Below are 19,230 nucleotides of genomic sequence, written 5' to 3'. Positions count from 1 at the left end.
AGCAGAATAGGTCAGTGGCTGAGCTGGGACTAGAATCCAGGGCTCCTGACTCCCAGCATGGTGCTGGGTCCACTAGTCCATGCTGTCTCTTTTAATTACCCTAATTTATTACAGATTTTTATGGAAAGTGTTACAAAACTTGTGAACTTTAATATTAATCTCTGAAAAAGATTTTCTGTCTTTGCAATATCTGGCTATTATAATACATTTTCACTATAAGCAATTAGCTGACATCTCTGAACCTTACTATTGTGAGATGAAAGAATTTGATATTAAAATGTATTTTTCTTCTGTAGCTTTCCTATTGTTTGATAGCAAACAGTGAAACACTACGTACAACAACTGTTTATGGCAGCAGAGCTATAGTGAAAAATCTGACCCCTGGAATGGACTACTTGTTTCAATTAAAGACAATTAAAGGCTTGGATTCCAGCATGGCTGTGGAGAAAAAAGTCACCACAAGTAAGAAAACACTTTATAGTTTTTCTTAGTTGGTTCCTTTTAAGGTGGCAAAATAGATACGGATAGTTGTAATGAATATATGTGGTTACAAAAGAATAGTTCGGGTAAAATGAAGGCTATAAGCTACATTCAGCTCCTAGTTGCACTGGTAATCTAGAGGTAGGTCTTCAGTCTAGTACACTGGGTTAAAATTCAAGAGATGTGGGTTCAATTACAGATACAACATTAAAGGAAGAGATGTAGCTACATGAAGCAACAAACTTCCAGCTCTAGATGTGCGATCTCCACTGAGTGTTCCAAGAACAGATCCTAATGCTTTTAATATGATCTTACACTTTACTTTCAATGTTCCTTAAAATTCCTGCAAAATAGAGATACTAAACTGGATGATTGCTCTTGTACAGAGGCTTCAGCATACTCATGAGAAGATACTTTTGTGCTTGACTGTGCTAGAAAGCATGACAAAGTAGATAAATTGTGCTCCAAATGCTCAGCAGGTACAAAAAGTAAACACCAAGTTTAAGAAGTTCCATTGCACTGGCAGTAGTGCTACCAGAGAATAGCATGGAAAGAGTAGGGGATGTTTGGGGAGGAGTCATGGAGAAATAGTTTTACGTCAGATTCTGGAAAAACTAAATCAACCACCCAACTCATACACACATCTCTCAGCCTTTCCCCCCCCCTCTTATTTTGTGGTTTCCTGTGGTTTATTTGGTCCCAAACTCCTTGACCATTGAGTGATTTAGTGAGGTTGGTCTGCAAGCACAGCGAACCTACTCAGCCAGTTACTCACAGGATAGCCAGCCCCAGGCCTGGAAGATTCTTATTGATGCAAAATGCATCCTAGGCAGAGGGAGTAAGCATCTTCCCGTTTGAGAAGTCCATCTTTGGCCAAATATTTTCATGAGTATCAAGGGTAAATCCAATATGTAGCTGGGGAAAGATTTAACTGTGAATAAACTTCCCCTTGCTCTATAGTAAGCCCTGCCAATTTTCACAGAAAAATGTTGCATTAATTAACAAGATTTCAGGAGTCTGCATGCAAGCTTAATTAACATTTCTGTAATGTACACCTTTAGGGAAACCTGAAAAGCATTTTCTTTCAAATTGTAACAAGGCACATATGTTAAAGAAAACACTATTAATTATTGGTTATTAATTATTAATTAAAATGAATGTCATTTTAGAAATGCTAATATAAGTACAAAAAGTCTTTTTTGGGTAACTTTTATCATTGACTCTGGATAGTTTGATGTGTTGATTTTTAAGTGAATATATGAAATATTTAGTGACTAAATTCTTCACTTATAAAATAGTATTGTCCATGATATTTTTGTAAACTTTAAATTTCTGTGAATAGAATCATTAATGTTGTTTATGAAGGGCTCAATTCTCATGTCTCTGCAACTGAGTAGCTGTGTTTTTCTAATGAGAGCTCTGCTTAGTCTGGAATCACATAGGCTGCATTATATACATAGGGTGCATATCCATTGTGCTTGCTTCCCAAATCATGCCTTCTTTCTCCAGGTAGCAGAACTGTACTGGCTATTCTGCATCCGTGACCAGAAAATCTCCTTAAAAGCTTTATATTTCATAATATTAGAAAACCTCAAAACAGTCACATTGAAACTCCATATTTTTGCAGATTGGTATAACTTTTAGTTGAATATGATAAAGTCTATTTAATTAATTATTTATAATTTATTTTCTTTGTCAGTCTAATATATCTGTCCATCTTATTTATCTTTTTTCTTTAAAAATGTAGAACCAGCTGGGATATGTGGCCTAATGTTAAAAAAGACAAATACTTCCTCTGCCACACTCACGTGGAATCCAACCAGGACCAACTTCACCCATTATACAGTAGCTGTGTCAAACAGTACATTCAGGAAAGAATATAGTCTTTTGGGAGTGCTGAATGACTACACAGTTACAGGTCTGACTGCTGGTGGCATTTATAATTTCACATTACAAAGAGTCAGAGGCCATGTTGAAGGAGCTATCACATTCATTAAAATTGTAACAGGTTTGTACATTTTCTCTCTTTTTCTCTTTATTCTTGCAAGTGGGTAGGCATCACATTCTGGGTATAATTCAGACCAGTGAGGGGTTGTGTTACCACCTGCTCTGCAACCTTGTGTGCCTCACAGTGCTTTGCTGTTGTAGCTCACAACCTGGGCTGCTCACAGATAGCAAGCAGGTCATACCCTGAGTGTTTGTGTATAGCTACAATACTGATTCAAAGGAGTACTTATGGCACCTTAGAGACTAACCAATTTACTTGAGCATAAGCTTTCGTGAGCTAGAGCTCACTTCATCGGATGCATAAAGTGTTTTTCCACTTTATGCATCCGATGAAGTGAGCTGTAGCTCACGAAAGCTTATGCTCAAATGAATTGGTTAGTCTCTAAGGTGCCACAAGTACTCCTTTTCTTTTTGTGAATACAGACTAACACGGCTGCTACTCTGAATACTGATCCAGCAACTCTGACCCCAGCAGCCTGTTGGCAACACACCAGCCACACTCTGGCTTCGAGCAGCCTTGATTACTACCTGCAGGGTGACCTCAACACACTCGCAGTCCTGAATTTCCCACAAAACATGTGTTCTGCACTGTCCAGCCCTCTCCTGGACAGTTTAGATTTTATAGGACCATTGTGCTTGTAGGGGGTCAATATCCAACAGCCTGCTACTTTAAATGGAGTTAAACATGACAGTGGATTAGTTTTGATAAAACAATGAAACAATTTTATTTAACTACAAAGAGATTTTAAGCGAGTACAAGGTATTAAAGTCAGAAATGTTTCCAAGAGAAATAAAGATAAAACACTTTCTAGTAGCTAAAAGTTAACAAACTAGACTTGGTTCAAGGTAAAATCCTTACCGTGTGTGTGAGAGAGAGAGAGAGAGAGAGAGAGAGAATGCCTGGGGTGTTTTTGCCCCTCACTTTTATTGTCCAGTCACCCTTCAAAATGCTTTTCCTGAGGGTTACCTCCTTAATTCCAGCTATGAGGAAGGAGACATGGAGTCTCATGGTGAAAAAGATTCCGTGTTGTTGTTTGTTAGAATGCAGATGGATCTATTACTGACCCCCTTCATTGCCAAAGAATGGCCAGTTGACCAGTGATTGTCCATTAACTTGGATGACACCTGGCTAGAGGCATCAGTTGTCCTTTTTCTTTGAGAAACAGGTTTACCCCCTCCCCAGACTTGTCTAGTAAACACATTTCAGTCATAATTTCATCTTATGTTCATAAGTTTACATATAGTGTTGCCACACACATTTCACCATGATATTATTGACCAGTCAGTTATTATTCAAATGATACCTCACTAAGCATATTTGGTACAAAGATTATTATAATGGTGTGTATGGTGTGAATACAGCGGTGCATTTGGTCACACTAGGTAAATATCAGTGCACATTTATTCTTGTACAGTATTCTTGTATAACTCATTTTAAACAAATAGAATGTAAGCATTGCCACTCTAGATACTGAGCTTCTGGATGAATTCTGAAATATTTTCATGAGATTTTAGTACGATATCTGAATAGTGCATACAAAGTAGTTTCCTTTTGTTGTGGTCCCAGCTGTGCCTCATCAATACAGCATTAAAACACATCTGAAGGTACAATATCAGAAAACTACTCAAGTAGAGATAATGCCTTTATTTTGGGTACTATAATTATTTAGGCCCAATTATGTAAAGACTTTATGCATGAGCTGAATTTCACTGTCTGGGAGTAGTCACATTGATGTCAATGGGACGTCACTACGTATGAAGTTAAGCAGGTGTGTAAATCTTTGCAGGATTTAGGCCTTTGGTTGTAAACTATTTGGAACAGGGATTGTCTCTTACTATGTATGTACAGCACTTAGCATAATGATGTTTCAATCTTGGTTGAGGCCTTTCGGTTCTACCATAATATAAATAAATAATAATACAAATCTTACCTACACAAGTTTGAACAGGAAAAATATGGTGACATCAAAAGTAAGTCAGCCTGTCACTCCTTTCTCTATAGCTAATTTGCATGCAAATATTTTATTGGTTGTAATGACTGTGATATGAGGGAGACTGAACAAATGTCTAGGGTTCTCATTGGCAGATTACTTAATCTGATCATCAGTGCTCTTTAAAGATTCTGTGGCTGCATGCTAAGTTTGGGCATCAGTGTTTGAAAGGCTCTTGAAAGGCACCAAGGTAAGACTGTCAAGGAACTAAGGTAGGAAGGCAGAGGGATCCCTTAAAGCACAGAGACAGTGAGGCTAACAAATCCGACTTGTAGTAATGCCATGAGGGGGAAATATGGAAAAAAAGTCTCATGAGTCTTTAAAAAACAGTTTGTTAATTATAAATTGTTTACTTTTTGAGTGGTGTCACTAGTGGGTAGAGTTAAGGTTGCTTGGGTGCCTTGACCATGCATTTCTTACCTCAACATTTTTGGATTTCTTTAAGTATAACCTTGACTCTGAATTTCCTGGTTTTCAGGTAATTAAAATATCACTGTAATATTTTATACCCCTAAGGTACTGATAGAAACCTTCAACCTTAACTTCATTTTAACATGATTTATTTTATCTGGGAATATATCTGGTAAGCACTGAGTAGGACACAGGAACAGAAAGTGGCTGTACAGTTACAGAAGTATTTTGCAGAGATAATGATATGCTCAGTCATTGTGACTTGAAGAAAACCTGCCACTGAAGCTAAGAAGTTGTGTGTGTATTGAAAGGTGGATAATGGAGGAGTAGATGGGCGGAAGTATTGATATTGCAAAGACCTAATGCACATGCTTAACTTTATGCACTGTGAGAAATCCCATTGGCTTCAGTAAGACTATGTACAGAGTGTAAAGTTAAGCATGTGCATATATGCAGGATTGGGGCCTCAGACAGGTTCTTTAGGGAAAGAGAGAGGAGTGGGGGAGGGAGAGTTTTCTGAACCTGAGTGTTTGGATTTAATTTGAGAGTTAGGTTAATACTAGGGGGACGGAGGTTTTTATTTTAAGCAGTCCAATTGGGGCATCTCTCATTTTAAGCTGAGCTTTAAGAAATATTGCACATACCTTATTTAAGAGCTTCCCACATAAATACTCCGAAGACAATGATCTTTAATGTTTCTACAAGAACCTGTCAATTTATCACAGATTGTAGAGAAAGATAATGGCCTCAAAGAGGTTTCCTTAATTCAAATCAGATATATCCACACAAATGAAAAATAAATGTCCTTTTCGCACTTTAGAACATGCCACTAGTCAGGAAGCTGCTGAGTTCATCTGTAAAGATGAAAAAACAAAACAAAAACCCGGCCACTGTGAAAACTGCTTTCATTACATGCTAATGGACCATAATGAGATTTCACAAATCATGATAATTTGATTTCTTCTCTTATGACAATGTCATGTGATTTGCATTTATATAGCACTTGTCAGGCAAGGATATCTGAGTGCTATTAAGGATAAAATCAAATCAAATTAATGTTTAGTGCTAAAATGGCAGACCCTATATATATATATATATATATATATATATATATATATATATATATATATATATATATATATATATATATATATATGAACAAATGATAGTTGTGCTAAAATACCAGTTTAATGAAATGGGTTTGGAATTTAGACCCTCCCCCACAAAAAAGCAAATACTCTATGATTGTTTAGCATCAATAGAAAGGGTAATTCTCCACCCTGGGAGTAATAGCAAAAAGTAGTGAGAACAGGCTGAGTCAGAGAGGAGCTGACTGGGGAGAGAAGGCCATGCAGCGTAATACCTGGGTCTGAAGGGCAGAGGGCAAGGTTGGGAAGCAACGTATTGCTGGCGAGGAGGCCATGGCAATGGCTTATAGATAGCCAGGAGTGGCTTACAAACAAAGTTAGGGAGAGTGGTTACAGGCCTTAATGAGACTACATGTGCCAGATAAAAGGATTGGACTCTAGGTGGAGGATTTGCAGGCCAGGGGCAGGAGGGCATCAAGGAGAGGGCTGGTCTGGTGTGAGTATCCCTGGCACTAGGCCTAAGGAGCCCCATCGTAAGACTCCTATAGTGGACTGCCCTTAGGGGTAGGGTGACCACCTTTTCAAAATGCAAAATGGACACATGCAGTGTCCCCTTTCTGTGGCCCTGTCCTCTGCTGTTCTTCTTCCCTCTGAGGCCCCGCGCTCTGGCCAGGCCAGAAGTTGGAGCTGGGCAGTGTTAGGAGCCACCCAGGAAGCCCGGACCTTCCAACTGCCCTGGGAAGGGTGCCAAGGTGCCAGAGAACAGCCTCTGGCCCATGTCCCCACCCCCTGGGGTGCACCGCCCAGGGCAGGTGGAGGGTCCAAGACTCCTCACAGCAGTCTGCACAGCACTTACCACAGCCCAGCTCTGGCTTCTGGTCTGACCAAGAGTGGGGCTCTGGGGGGAAAAGGAGGAGCAGGGGTCATGGCCCACCTCACACCCCTCCTCCCCACTGGGAAGAGGCTGGTATTGTCCCTGAGCCTTGGGCAGGTGTGGAGCAGTGCTGCAGGGAATCCTGGACAAATGCTATCCCAGAATCATTCAGCCTGGGGCCGGGACTTGAACTCTGCATTTCAGGACTGTCACATTCAGTTAGGGACAGGTGGTCACCCTACTTAGGGGCTGAATTGGAGCCTGCTGTGTTGATGATAAGACAGAAAATATTATATTGCCTCTATATAAATCCATGGTACATCCACATCTTGAATACTACATGCAGATGTGGTCATCCCATCTCAAAAAAGATATATTGGAATTGGAAAAGGTTCAGAAAAGGGCAACAAAATGATTAGGGATATGGAACGGCTGCTGTATGAGAGATTAATAAGACGGACTTTTCAGCTTGGAAAAGAGATGACTAAGAGGGGATATGATTGAGGTCTATAAAATCATGACTGGTGTGGAGAAAGTAAATAAGGAAGAAATCATAACACAAGAACTAGGGGCCACCAAATGAAATTAATAAACAGCAGGTTTAAAACAAACAAAAGGAAGTATTTTTTCACACAATTCAAAGTCAATCTGTGGAACTCCTTGCCAGAGGATGTTGTGAAGGCTAAGACTATAACAAGGTTCAGAAAAGAACTAGATAAATTCATGGAGAATAGGTCTATCAATGGCTATTAGCCAGGATGGACAGGGATGGTGTCCCTAGCTTCTGTTTGCCAGAAGCTGGGAATGGGTGACAGGACATGGATCACTTGATGATTACCTGTTGTGTTCATTCCCTCTGGGGCACCTGGCATTGGCCCCTGTTGGAAGACAGGATATTGGGCTAGATGGACCTTTGGTCTGACCCAGTATGGCTGTTCTTATTTTCTTATGTTCTTATCATGTTGTGTTTGTCTTTTAAAGCAGTTTTGCCCCATGATAATTGCAGTGTTTATTTCTGGCAGCTCTAATACAGCAACCTTTAGTTATTCATCAGCCACTGAGAGTGTTTATGGGAACCCACTGAGGGCTAGTGCCAGAAGGGCCTTGTGCTTGGACCATCTACAACACTTGCCTCTGAGCATGTGGTACTCCAGTACCCTACCACCTGTGGGCTGGTGTACCATAGCACTCACAGTGACTCCCTGAGTGGATCAGTTCTGTTACTTTTTGTAGCTTTTGAAAAATACAAATTTTAATCTGTGATTTGATTTTCTAACACACTGTGTCCTGAATCTGTACCTTAGGGCCATGCTTAATTTTATGCACTGTGAGTTGTCCCACTGAAGTTAGTGGGTAAAGTTAAGCATATATGTGTTGGATTCGTGCCCATGATAGTCTTCCCTGTTGCTGTAATCCAGGCAGAGTTTTTAAGGAGAGAAGCTCCAGTCCAGACATATTCCTGATTTTTTCCCCCTTGGGTCACCTTTCGTCCTGTGTACTCTTGATTTAATTATGAGCTCTGAATTAACACACTGCAGAGTATCCGTTGCTCTGCATTTCTCAGTTTTCCATGCGCTAATGAAAAGAACATGATTTTCATAAGTGTGTCCATTGTATTTTTTTTTAGTCCAATAAAAAGGAGTACCTTAAAGCTTCATATTGTTTATGTGATAACAGGAAACTATAGAACCTTTCTGGTTTCTCTCTTGTCCAAATCAGGCTTTCCATTTTGCTATTTTTGGTTTTTTTGGGGAAGTCTACTATGTTTTTTACACAACAGGTTGTAATCTCTTTTTTTGTTCTTTACCAGTGGTTTAGAATAATCATTGGGAACGAATCTGATATTAATTTTACTGTAACTGATTCTAATGCAACCATCTGATAAACTTCCGTATGCTGTATTTAAGTGATATTCCATTTTAATTTTTGAGTATTAAAGCACTAAAATCAAACATTTATTGATAAGAATGTGATAAAAGGCAATCATTTGTATTCAGAGGATCAGCTACAAGGCAATCATGTCTCACAGTAATTATTCATCTGACAGCTGATGGCAGGATATAGTAACTGTCTCATTCTTTATCTCTTTGGCTGTAACAAGCTAGATTGTGATCAGAAAACTGACACAGGAATTTTCACAATTCACAGTTTCAAGGTAGTTCTGATTTATTTGACATACTCCTAATTTTGATTTGATTACTCTTACCTATAAATAATCACTTTTATAATTAATTACTCCTAACTGTTTTTTTCATTTGCACAGTAATATATAAATTGTCCCAGTTTTTTACCCAGATATAGTATGATCTGATAGAAGCCTACCAATAGTAAAAGGGGAAGGTAGAAAGCATTTGACAGCCCTGATCCTGCAAACACTTAAGCATGTGTAGCCCAGATACTCAAAGGGACTTAGGCATGGCAACTCTGATGCAGTGCCTAACTTTTAGGTGACTTGCCACCCAGTGAAATCCATAGCCTTGAGTTAGAAGGCCTAGGCTCCGTATGCAATACATAGGAAGAGTTAGGCACTAAGAATGGGGTCCACAGAAGACAGCACGTTGATCAGGGAGCAGCCTAAGGGTATGTCTACGCTGCAGTTAGACACCTGCAGCTGGCCTGAGCCAGCAGACTTAGGCTTGCAAGGGGGCCAGGAGGTGGGGGAATGCATTGTTTGAGCATCTTGCTGGTGCTTAAGTGTGAGATATGCAACCAGGTGCCTAGACTGAGGCAGCTGTGTGTATGACCACTGGCAAAAACTTAGGCCTGTAGGGATTTTAGGCACTTCCAGGGTTCAGCAGCAGCTAAGCATGGATTTCGAAGGTCTCAGTGATGCCTAAATGTTCATCTTAGGCACCTAATGTGGCAGTTGGATGCCGAAGTCCTTTTGTTTATCTGTCTCATGAGTAACTTTCCACATAAAAGTGGTCTCTTTGAATGCCGTGGAACTACTCACATGGCTAAAAGCTACTCATGTGCCTAAGGGTTTGCAGAATTGGGGCTTCTATTTGGAAAAACAATAAGCCAGGTCATCATCCTAACCTAAACCTCCTATGGATTAATGTAAAAATGTCATAGGTCCATAAAAGCTATTAAATATTTTTCTGACTATGTATAGATTGAACCTTACAAGAAACATAACTGGCAAATGGTTATACAGAACAGAAACAGAACTCTGAAAGCACATATGGAATGTATGTTAGTCAGATTTGTTGGCAGAAACTTTCATATAAGTAACAGGGAAAGTAGGCCAGTAGGTTAAGCCAGTGGATAAAAGAGAAGCAAGCAAAGGTGAATTTGTTTTCACAATCTGTAATTGTGATTGTGAAAATTGTGATTTTCTGCAATCAGTGTTGATTTTCCTTTCAAAGGAAAAACAATCAATCAGATAATTCTTCAAGGTATGGACTTATATTGACATATAGGGAGTTATTTATTCAAGGGCAAATCTAGCCCCTGCTCCATGGCCATGCACAGGTCCTCTGGAGTGTGACCATTGCAGTTTTGTTTTGCAAGGGAAAGGAGAAAAGGCAGGTTGTGTGTATGTGTGGGACAGGGAGGCAGGTGAAGAGTGCATTCTCTCTGTATGAGGGAGTCTAGGTCATGAGTTCTCTTTACATCAGTGTGCAGGGTGTAGGAGTTTAGGGGAAAAAGACAGGATTTGCCATGCGGTAGATCCTCCTGTCCACCACGTTAGTTGGGAGTGTGTAAAATGTCTGCTGAGAAAACTGGAATATCCTCTGTGAAGTGGCTTTGCAACTACTGCATGACCTGGAAAGGGGAGAGTTCCCCTGTCTGCTGTATGCATCTGCCTGGCATTCAACATGTTTAAATGAGTCAGGCACTGGAGTCTAGATTTGGATCATAGAGCACTGCCACATACTCCTTATGAATGCAAAACTGCTGTTGAGTTCTACCCCTTTTTCTAAATCCCATTAGTGTTTAATATGATTTATTTATCAATTACTGAGATTACTACTAGGGCTACATTTGTAAAGAATGCCTTGGAAGCTTTCAGTTAAGGCAACAACACTTTCATTTTCAAATTTGAATTTTAGGGCTAGATTCCATGCTTTTCTCCTAAGATGCCCAGCCCAGAGTGGAGAGCAAAGATGACTTCATGCCATCATTGCACCCTTTGGATTCTGGCTGGGGCAATGGCCAAAACTAACCTTAGGCCACCTCCCCAGGTTGCCTGTGGGCTTTGCAGCGGCCCAGAATCTCTGTAGCACTCCGCACCTACTCCTGCCTCACACCCAGCATGCTCTCTATATGGGGGTTTGTGATGGGGACCAGTTAGTCAGCCCAATCTGTGCTGGACACATGACTCATGTACACTACCACAGGGGTGGAAAGGAGCTCTATTGGGGACCATAATCAATCCCCCTGTCTCTAGTGCAACTGATATTAGTAATAAGGAATTTGTGTGGCTCAGTTGAACACAAACAGAACTTGCAGGTTCTCTGCATACAGGGATCCTATTTGGATTTTCACAAAATACAGGGGGAGGTTTTTGTACCAGATATTGCACTTTGATCCAGTGCCGCCTTGGTCATTACAATACAATAAAATCTACAGCTACAGTCTTTCCAAATGCCTTGCTGTTGAAATGAGAATATACATATCATAGGAGTTTGGGACAGTAGATGATGATGACAAAAGACAGGAGATACGTGAATAGCAAAAGTGATAGTGTGGGAAAATGGTTGGGAGCTCACTGTCCGTAGCATTTTGACCTCCATTTGGAGAAACTATGAGGCAAAGGGGAATGGGTAGAAGGTTCTAGATATTGAGCATGGCAGGAACAAAAGAATAGTTGGGATATGAGCAATACTGCGAGGTCTGGAATGAGCGCTAGGATAGTGGTACATGTGTTAAGGTGCTAGTGAGTGGACTTGCTCTGTGACATATGCAAAGGAGATCTTTCAGTTGAGGATTCTCCAAGATTACAGAATGGAGAGGAGGAGAAATGCAGAGGGATGCACATGGGCGAGAGCACTTCTCTGATCAAGTAGGCGGATGACTCTTTTAATGACCTGCTGAAGAAAACTGACTGATTCAACTTTGAGTCTGAAGGGGGGCAAAGAATGATTTAAATATGAGACAGAGGGAGGAAAAGAAGGAAGGGAGTGAAGGTGAAACGAGATGTCAAGAAGGGAGTGGAGAGGAAGACCCAGGTGTAGTAAAAGAAGAGGGGATGTAGGGAGAAGATACATTTGGATTAAGCATCCAGATTTTGGGGGCTTAACTGAAACAAATAGAACTTCCTGCCATTATTTGGCTCCCCAGTATTTGAGAGATATGAAGAAATATTAACTTTTATGGTAAAAAGCAGAACAAAATGTGAAATATGGCTATTTCAGAGCTCCAGTGACAGTGCTCCTTTTAGGGTTCATTCCAGAAGAGTCATTTAAACAGTCTGATCTTGCAGAGGGAGTAGGTAAATATGTTCTCAGCATATTGCTTCACTATCTATCCATTGTCAGCTTGTGAAAGGTTAAGCCACTTTGCTGGATAAGCCCTTAGCCCTCAATTCAGCAACACATTTAAACACATGCTTACATTCATCCTTATTCAGGAAGCCATGTAGAACTGGCTTGAATTTAACTTTGAGGTTATTAAGCACACGTATAAAGTTAAGCACATGCTTGCTGAATAGAGATTGGGTGCTGAAACATGGTCTTAATGATATGCCATTCATATATTTTAACAATGAACTAGGACAAGAAGCTACTTGGTCTCTGGTGATTTTGGGCCATATCCCACTAAAGTCAATAAGAGTTTTGCTTGAGTGAATACTGTAGGATTGGGCCCTTTGAGCTCTTTAATGATTTTAATAAAATGATAGACCCTAATCATGCTCTCACTGAATTCAGCAGGTGTTCTGCCATTGACTGCAGTGGGGGCAGGATCAGGCCCTTATGTGGTGAGTAAACCAGATATAATTCTAGATGGACATCTTTATAGAATCAGAGAAATGTAGGGCTGAAAGGGACCTCAAGAGGTCATCTAGTCCAGCCCACTGTGCTGAGGCAGGACTAAGTGTATTTAGAACATCCCTGACAGATGTTTGTCTTAAAAACCTTCGATAACAGGGATGTATAATCTTTATGATAGATTGTAATATACTTTTGTTGAAATTAGCTTTACATATCACTTTGTTTGGGTTAATCTGTTCTTAATTTGTAATTTACTTTCAGAACCTGCAAAGCCAGAGGGTCTTAAAGCCTTCAATGTTTCGTCACATTCCTTCTCTCTGAATTGGAGACTACCTTATGGATATGTGGAAAGGTTTCATGTGGCTCTTATTCCTGGTCATGGCTTTGTTACTATCCTAGATCTTGGAGGTGGGGAGTATCGGGTATGTGTTTTTATTGTAGTATTTGGATGGCCAATTTTTGTTTATGCACTGTGCTGATGGGAAAATTCTTTGCAGAACTAACCAACCATGAAGCTTGCTTCTTTAGCTTTTTAACATAGATGAGAATACAAAAGTACTAATGCCAAATTTGTGAGAGCAAATTTCAACATCTGTGGTTTGTTACCTTAACAACAGTTATAATACTTTTTTTTAACGTCTACTATAAACCTACAGCCAGTCATCCAAGAGTTCATGAATAGTTTAACAAAGGAAGGGCAGAGCTATTGAGTAATACAGGCTCATTAATTGTGTACTTGCCAGGAAGATCTAGCCTTAAATCATTAATGCAGGCAACATTTCCCTGTTAAGCCATCAAAAAGAAATAGGAGCACTTTTTGATTCTACTGTCTGAAAAAATATAATAATAATAATGACATTTCTGGTTCTTTTGCTTTTGTTTTTAATTGGAACTGCAGAGACACAGGTATTTTGTATAAATGCTTACTATTAAGGCGTGTGATGTTTATTTCAAAAGATAAGATAGATAGATGTTGGAAACTTGAAAGTTTTTCAGGGATCTTTATAATATTTTTTTATTTCTTCCCTCAGAAGAGCAGGACTTTCTAATGCTTCACATGCACTTAAATATTACCATGATGGTACCCTATGGTAGACAGGTTTTTTTTTTTTTTTACAGAATCAGCTGTACCTAACTGTTAGTTTTGTTGTTTTTTAATATTGTATGTTATTCAAGTCTTGTAGTGGGTAACTTAAATACAATTACAAAATGCTATATTGCAGCAAACATAAGTGATGTAGTGTTTTTTTGCTGTAATGTGTGTTATGTCATGTCACCTTATATAATGTTTAAAACTGTATTTTCTGTTTGTACTTATCTTGGCAAAAGACTTATATGGATTAATTTGATATTTTAGGCTGATTTTTCTAGAGTTACTCCTGGAACAACATATAATGTGACAGTTTCTTCAGTTTCTTCTTCAGCATACAGTTCACCAGTCAGTAGAACAGTGACAACTAATGTAACCTGTGAGTTAATTATGAGTTAATTATGACTTATCAAATTTTGCACATTCCTGGTAAATAATTGCTTGATTTACTGCTTAAAATATGTACAATATTTCTTTATAGGTTACAATCAGTAATGGGTTTGAACCTGGTAGTGCTATTTTTGCATGAAAATATTAGACAGTTATTCGTTATCTTTAAACCATCATCATTTATATCTGCTGAGTGGTCGAGAAGAAAATTGAAGTTCCTCTAAAAATTTTTTTAAGGAGAATCTGGTTATGATTGAAAGTTTTATTAATCCTAATGGATAGTTATGGAAGTGTTTGCTCTTATTTGTATATTATGTATTTTATACATTTCAAACTAGACATACAGACATCTTCATTTAATATGATTTCTTTAAAAAAATATACCAGTAGCAAACTCATTTTCTAAAACAGTGGCACAGATTTCTATGTAGTTTTAGGTGAAGAATCCTGAAACTGAGCAAGCTATAAAAATAGCTCTTAAAATTGGCAAAATGTCTGGCATCAAACTCTATTTTGTCTGTGAAGATTTTGAGCATTCCATTTTTTACATTCTTATAAAAGAATGTTCTTGGTGTTCCAAAAAAGCATTTAATCAGCTTTTGAAACAATGTTCGAGGGAGAAAAAAGCTTCATATTTACGAGCATATTAGTCTTCAGGCACTTCAGAAGTCTATGCTGAAAAATGGTTTGTTTGTATGCATTAACTGTGAAGATATATGAATTGTTATCTGATCATTTAGTTCAAGAATGTTCTTTTTGCAGATCCAGGACCCCCAGTGTTCCTTGCCGGTGAAAAAGTAGGATCTGCAGGAATTCTGCTCTCTTGGAATGTACCGCCACATCCAAATGGGAGGATTGTATCCTATATTGTTAAATATAAGGAGGTCTGCCCATGGATGCAAACAACTTATACCCAAGTAACAACAAAACCAGATAGTTTGGAAGTTCTTCTCACCAATCTTAACCCTGGAACAACTTATGAAATTAAGGTAACGATATTAATGACGTAGCTTTTGTACTTTGAATTCTGGGTGTTTTGTACAGTATCTGAGATTAAAGTAAAATAATAGGAAACTATTTTAGGCACATATAGTACTCTCCTAACCAGCCTACTAATTACTTGTTAAGTTGTGTAGTAAAACACACTGCCCAGTTCTTTTTATTTACTACAGTACTTCTCTTTAATTAAAATAATTTTCATCTCAAAGTGCACTAAAATGTGATTTCTTCTTTTAATGTCCTGTTTGACATAACATATTATGTGGCACAGTAACTCGGAGGCAAATTTTCAAAAGTATCTAAGTGACTTGGGGAAAGAGCTGTGTGGAGGACAGAAATTCTGTTTTGTAAGGATTTTGAGGTTTAAAAATCTGGCTTTGTTCTGAATCAGAACAACCCCCAAAACTTCTGAATTCTCCACAGAGGAAAATTTAAAAATAAAAATTGTTTTGGGTTGTTGAAAATGTTTTGTTTTGACAAAAATCAAAACACATACTTTCAATTTTTACTTTAAAAAATATATTATGATAAATATAAAATGTACATAATACAAAATAAAATATTTCAAAATGAAAAATCGAAATGCTTCCTTCTGAAAATGTTGTAATATGACATTGTTGGCACTTGTTTTTTTCCGGTTGTCTTTCAAAACAATATTCTGACAAAATTGACCTGATGGAACATGGCTCTGTCAAAATTTCTCTTACAGAGAGAAGTCCCATTTTCAAAAGTGACTAAGGCACTGAATTTCACTGGGACTCAGGCTCCTAAGTCTGTTGGGTTCTTTTGAAAACTTTACTCCAATTTCTTTCAGCCATAATGATTTACTTCGTGATATATTCCAAAATGGAAGTTAACTTCATTACTTTTCCATTTTCTTGCTGTTAAAATTGTGTGCTTGCTTTCTGAATTTGTGCTGATAATCAATAAATGCATTTCCATAGGTACAGTATAAGCAGGCTGAGTGTATTGAGATCAGGTATTCTTTTGATTTTGATATATATTTTCAAAAAATCTTCTTTAACATCTGAATAATGAATGACTAGAGGTGAAATGGCCAGAAATTATATACAATTCCCTTGCCAACATTTGTGGCAAGAGGAAAATGCTCATTTTTGTGAGGACCTGGGCAGGACGCTTTTTTGAGAGAATGAGAAGTTAGATTTGTATGCCTCCATGTGTTGCAATTTCATGCAGCCCAAGGGCTGTATAAAAATCATATAATTTCAGGTTGTGAGTAACACAGTGCAAAAATTTCCTTTCAGAATTTGTACTTGCACATTATACAGTAAAAAATTGAAATATGGCTTATTTAATTATGCCTAGCATTGTGTGAAAGCTCCTTGTTGTGAATCTTAGTAGTGATGACAATATGGATAAAAGTCAGTCTATGTGTGGCTACAGAAAAGTGTACCCTTTGATCTCTAACTCTCCCTCAGCTGTAAAGCAAAAGTTTAGCTATTAATAGAGAATATACCATTTGCTTAGGCCCTAACCAGGGAAAACTGCCCTGACAAAGTTGAGCAGGTAGGGGTAGAGTTTCAATATAAAATTCCAAATAGCATAATAATTTTAGTCTGTTCTATTCATTATAATTATTACAGTTCTTGCACATTTCATTTCCTACTTCCTACATGTATCTTTCCTAAGAAAATTGCAAAATGCTATTTTTTTCTTCCCCCCCCTTGAGCTTTAATGGTCCTATCTTCTACTTCAGTGGTTCTCAATATTTTTGGGCTCAGGACCCATTTGTAAATGTTTACAGCTTGTTGTGACCCAGTAAATAGTCTGGGGGTGGAGGCTTTCGCGTGGTTTTGGTCAGATCCTCCCCCCGCAGGGGGCTTGGATCCTGCCCGGTACTCACCCCACGGTGGTGGCTCCTACAGCTCCTGTGCTGTGGGGTTGGCTGGGTTTGGCTTTTTGCTCCCGGCGTGGCAAATTCCGGGGTGGCAGTGCTGCTCAAGTTTGGCCCTGCCCCCGTGATGGGACCAAATTTGTGTGACTGGAGTTGTGACCTGGCTCATGGGGTTGCAGAGCCACTCACTCAAATTTGGCCTACCCGTACTCCCATCATCATGATGGCTGGGCTATACCTGAGTGGTGCTGGGACCAGAGGTTGCAGTGCCTGGAGCAGAGAGGTGAACCCAGCCAACCCTGTGGGACAGGAGCCACAGGAACTGCCACACGACCCTTTGAAACATTCTAGTGACCCAATTTTGGGTTCTGACCCGTGGGTTGAGAAACTCTGGTCTACTCTACGGGTCAAATTTTGCCCTCTTATGCACGTGGGCAGTTCCCATGGACATTGTGAGTTCCCTAGATGTTCATCTGATAACAGCATTTGATTCATTATACTTGCATGTTACTCGTTAAAGTGAGCTGTGGGTCTCCAACTGCAACTGTGTAGTGGGGCCCACAACACTGACTCTTTTTCCATACTCTGGTAAAATGGCAGTGACTAGTTGATGGTCACACCCTTTCTAAAGGCCATTAGATCTTTGATAGGTTACTGATGGGTCTTCTGAATGATTGACCCACTAGCAGCCTCACAAACGAAAGGGCCAACCATGTGGGGGAATTTCCACTTTCTCACTTGTGTGGCCAACTAGATGTTTTACTCACCATCCTCCTCTTAATTGATATGGTGTGATTCAGGTGATTTGGTTCATCATAGAGTCTGTCATGTCATTTACGAGCAAGTTCTGAAGTCACCTGTTTGTAAATTATTTTATGATTTCCTTGTACATGGTTTTGTCCCCTTACTGAATTTCTCTTTGTTACTGCAGTATGGGCAGTTTAATGGAATTGCTGCTATGTTACGCAGCTGTATTTATGTTTTCCTTTCTTTTTCAATAGGATGGGTCTTAATTTTCTTTTTCTTTTCTTTTTCTTTTTTTTTTTTACCTGTAAAAGAAAACTTTTTTAGGCAATGGAAGTCAAATTAATATCTAGTAGACAAATAAATTAGGAGGCACAGGATCATACAATTGTTATACCAAATCAGACCAAAGGCTGATTGGTGTGTTTCTCTAGTTATTTATACGTTATCATGGTATATGAGCAACCATCGTTGTTGTATCTTGGTTCTGACAATGGCCAATATTGGACGGTGTAAAACAGTCATAATGGATAATTAGAGAATAATATGCCTACAGGAAAGTTTCTTTCTAGAACTTAGTAGTTATCTTATGTCCCAAAGCATAAGGATAAATAATATCCCTTAAAAATGTTCATCCTAACTAGTTTATCTAGGGATGATAACTATGTGATACCCATAGGATTTTAATCCTTTGATGCTCTTTTCTATAATATCTTATGGCAATGAGTTCCACATCTTAACTATGCATTGTGTATACATTTACTTGTACACATCAGTTTTTAATTTGTTGTCTTTCAAGTTAATTGGATGTCCCGTTTTTCTTGTATAATGAAACAGAATATAGAGGTGTGCATAGCTGACCTCTTTACTATTCAAAATGTTATATACTTCTGTCATAGCATCTCAGTTGTTTTCTCTCTAAACTAAAAAGTCCTAATCTTTTTACTCTGTCCTCATATGGAAGTCTTTCCATGCCTCTAATTGTATTTAGTGTCCTTCCTGGACCCTTTTTATTCTTGCTATACTCTTTTTGACATGAGGTGACCAAAACTGAACACAGTATTTAAGGTGAGTACATACCATACATTTATATAACAACATTATATGTTCAGTACTGTTCTCTTTCCCTGTCTTAATATAGCCTATTGTCTACCCACCTGCCCAGCTATCCACAAAGGTGCCTAGATAATTTTCCTGAGTTGTTACAGTTAATCTAGAACCCATCAATATATAGGAGCGGATCAAATGGTCCTTTCCACTGTGCATTACTGCACATTTACTCTCTGCCCTTTCTTTGCCAAGCTCTTTCAGATTTTTCTGACATTCCTCACAAGCCTGTTTAGTCATGACAAGTCTATAGAATTT

General features: G+C 38.8%; 1 protein-coding gene across 20 annotated transcripts in view; it reads left to right on the top strand.

The window, feature by feature from the left end:
• The window catches only part of PTPRQ (protein tyrosine phosphatase receptor type Q), a 212,930-nt gene that overhangs the window by 40,965 nt on the left and 152,735 nt on the right, over window positions 1-19,230 (top strand). For all 20 annotated transcript variants that reach the window (XR_012156732.1, XM_073327659.1, XM_073327658.1 and 17 more), the window contains 5 exons: window positions 297-462; window positions 2,228-2,488; window positions 13,049-13,209; window positions 14,145-14,256; window positions 15,030-15,256. Coding sequence is in view for 19 of the 20 variants with exons in the window: in XM_073327659.1 (XP_073183760.1) it covers window positions 297-462; window positions 2,228-2,488; window positions 13,049-13,209; window positions 14,145-14,256; window positions 15,030-15,256 (927 nt within the window). In the remaining variant the exon portion in view is untranslated. The remainder of the gene's footprint in view (window positions 1-296; window positions 463-2,227; window positions 2,489-13,048; window positions 13,210-14,144; window positions 14,257-15,029; window positions 15,257-19,230) is intronic.

The sequence above is a fragment of the Lepidochelys kempii genome, chromosome 1 (assembly GCF_965140265.1).
Source record: "Lepidochelys kempii isolate rLepKem1 chromosome 1, rLepKem1.hap2, whole genome shotgun sequence".
Classification (NCBI taxonomy): domain Eukaryota; kingdom Metazoa; phylum Chordata; order Testudines; family Cheloniidae; genus Lepidochelys; species Lepidochelys kempii.
The sequence above is the reverse complement of the archived record's forward strand: the minus strand, read 5'-3'. Positions and strand labels throughout refer to the sequence as shown.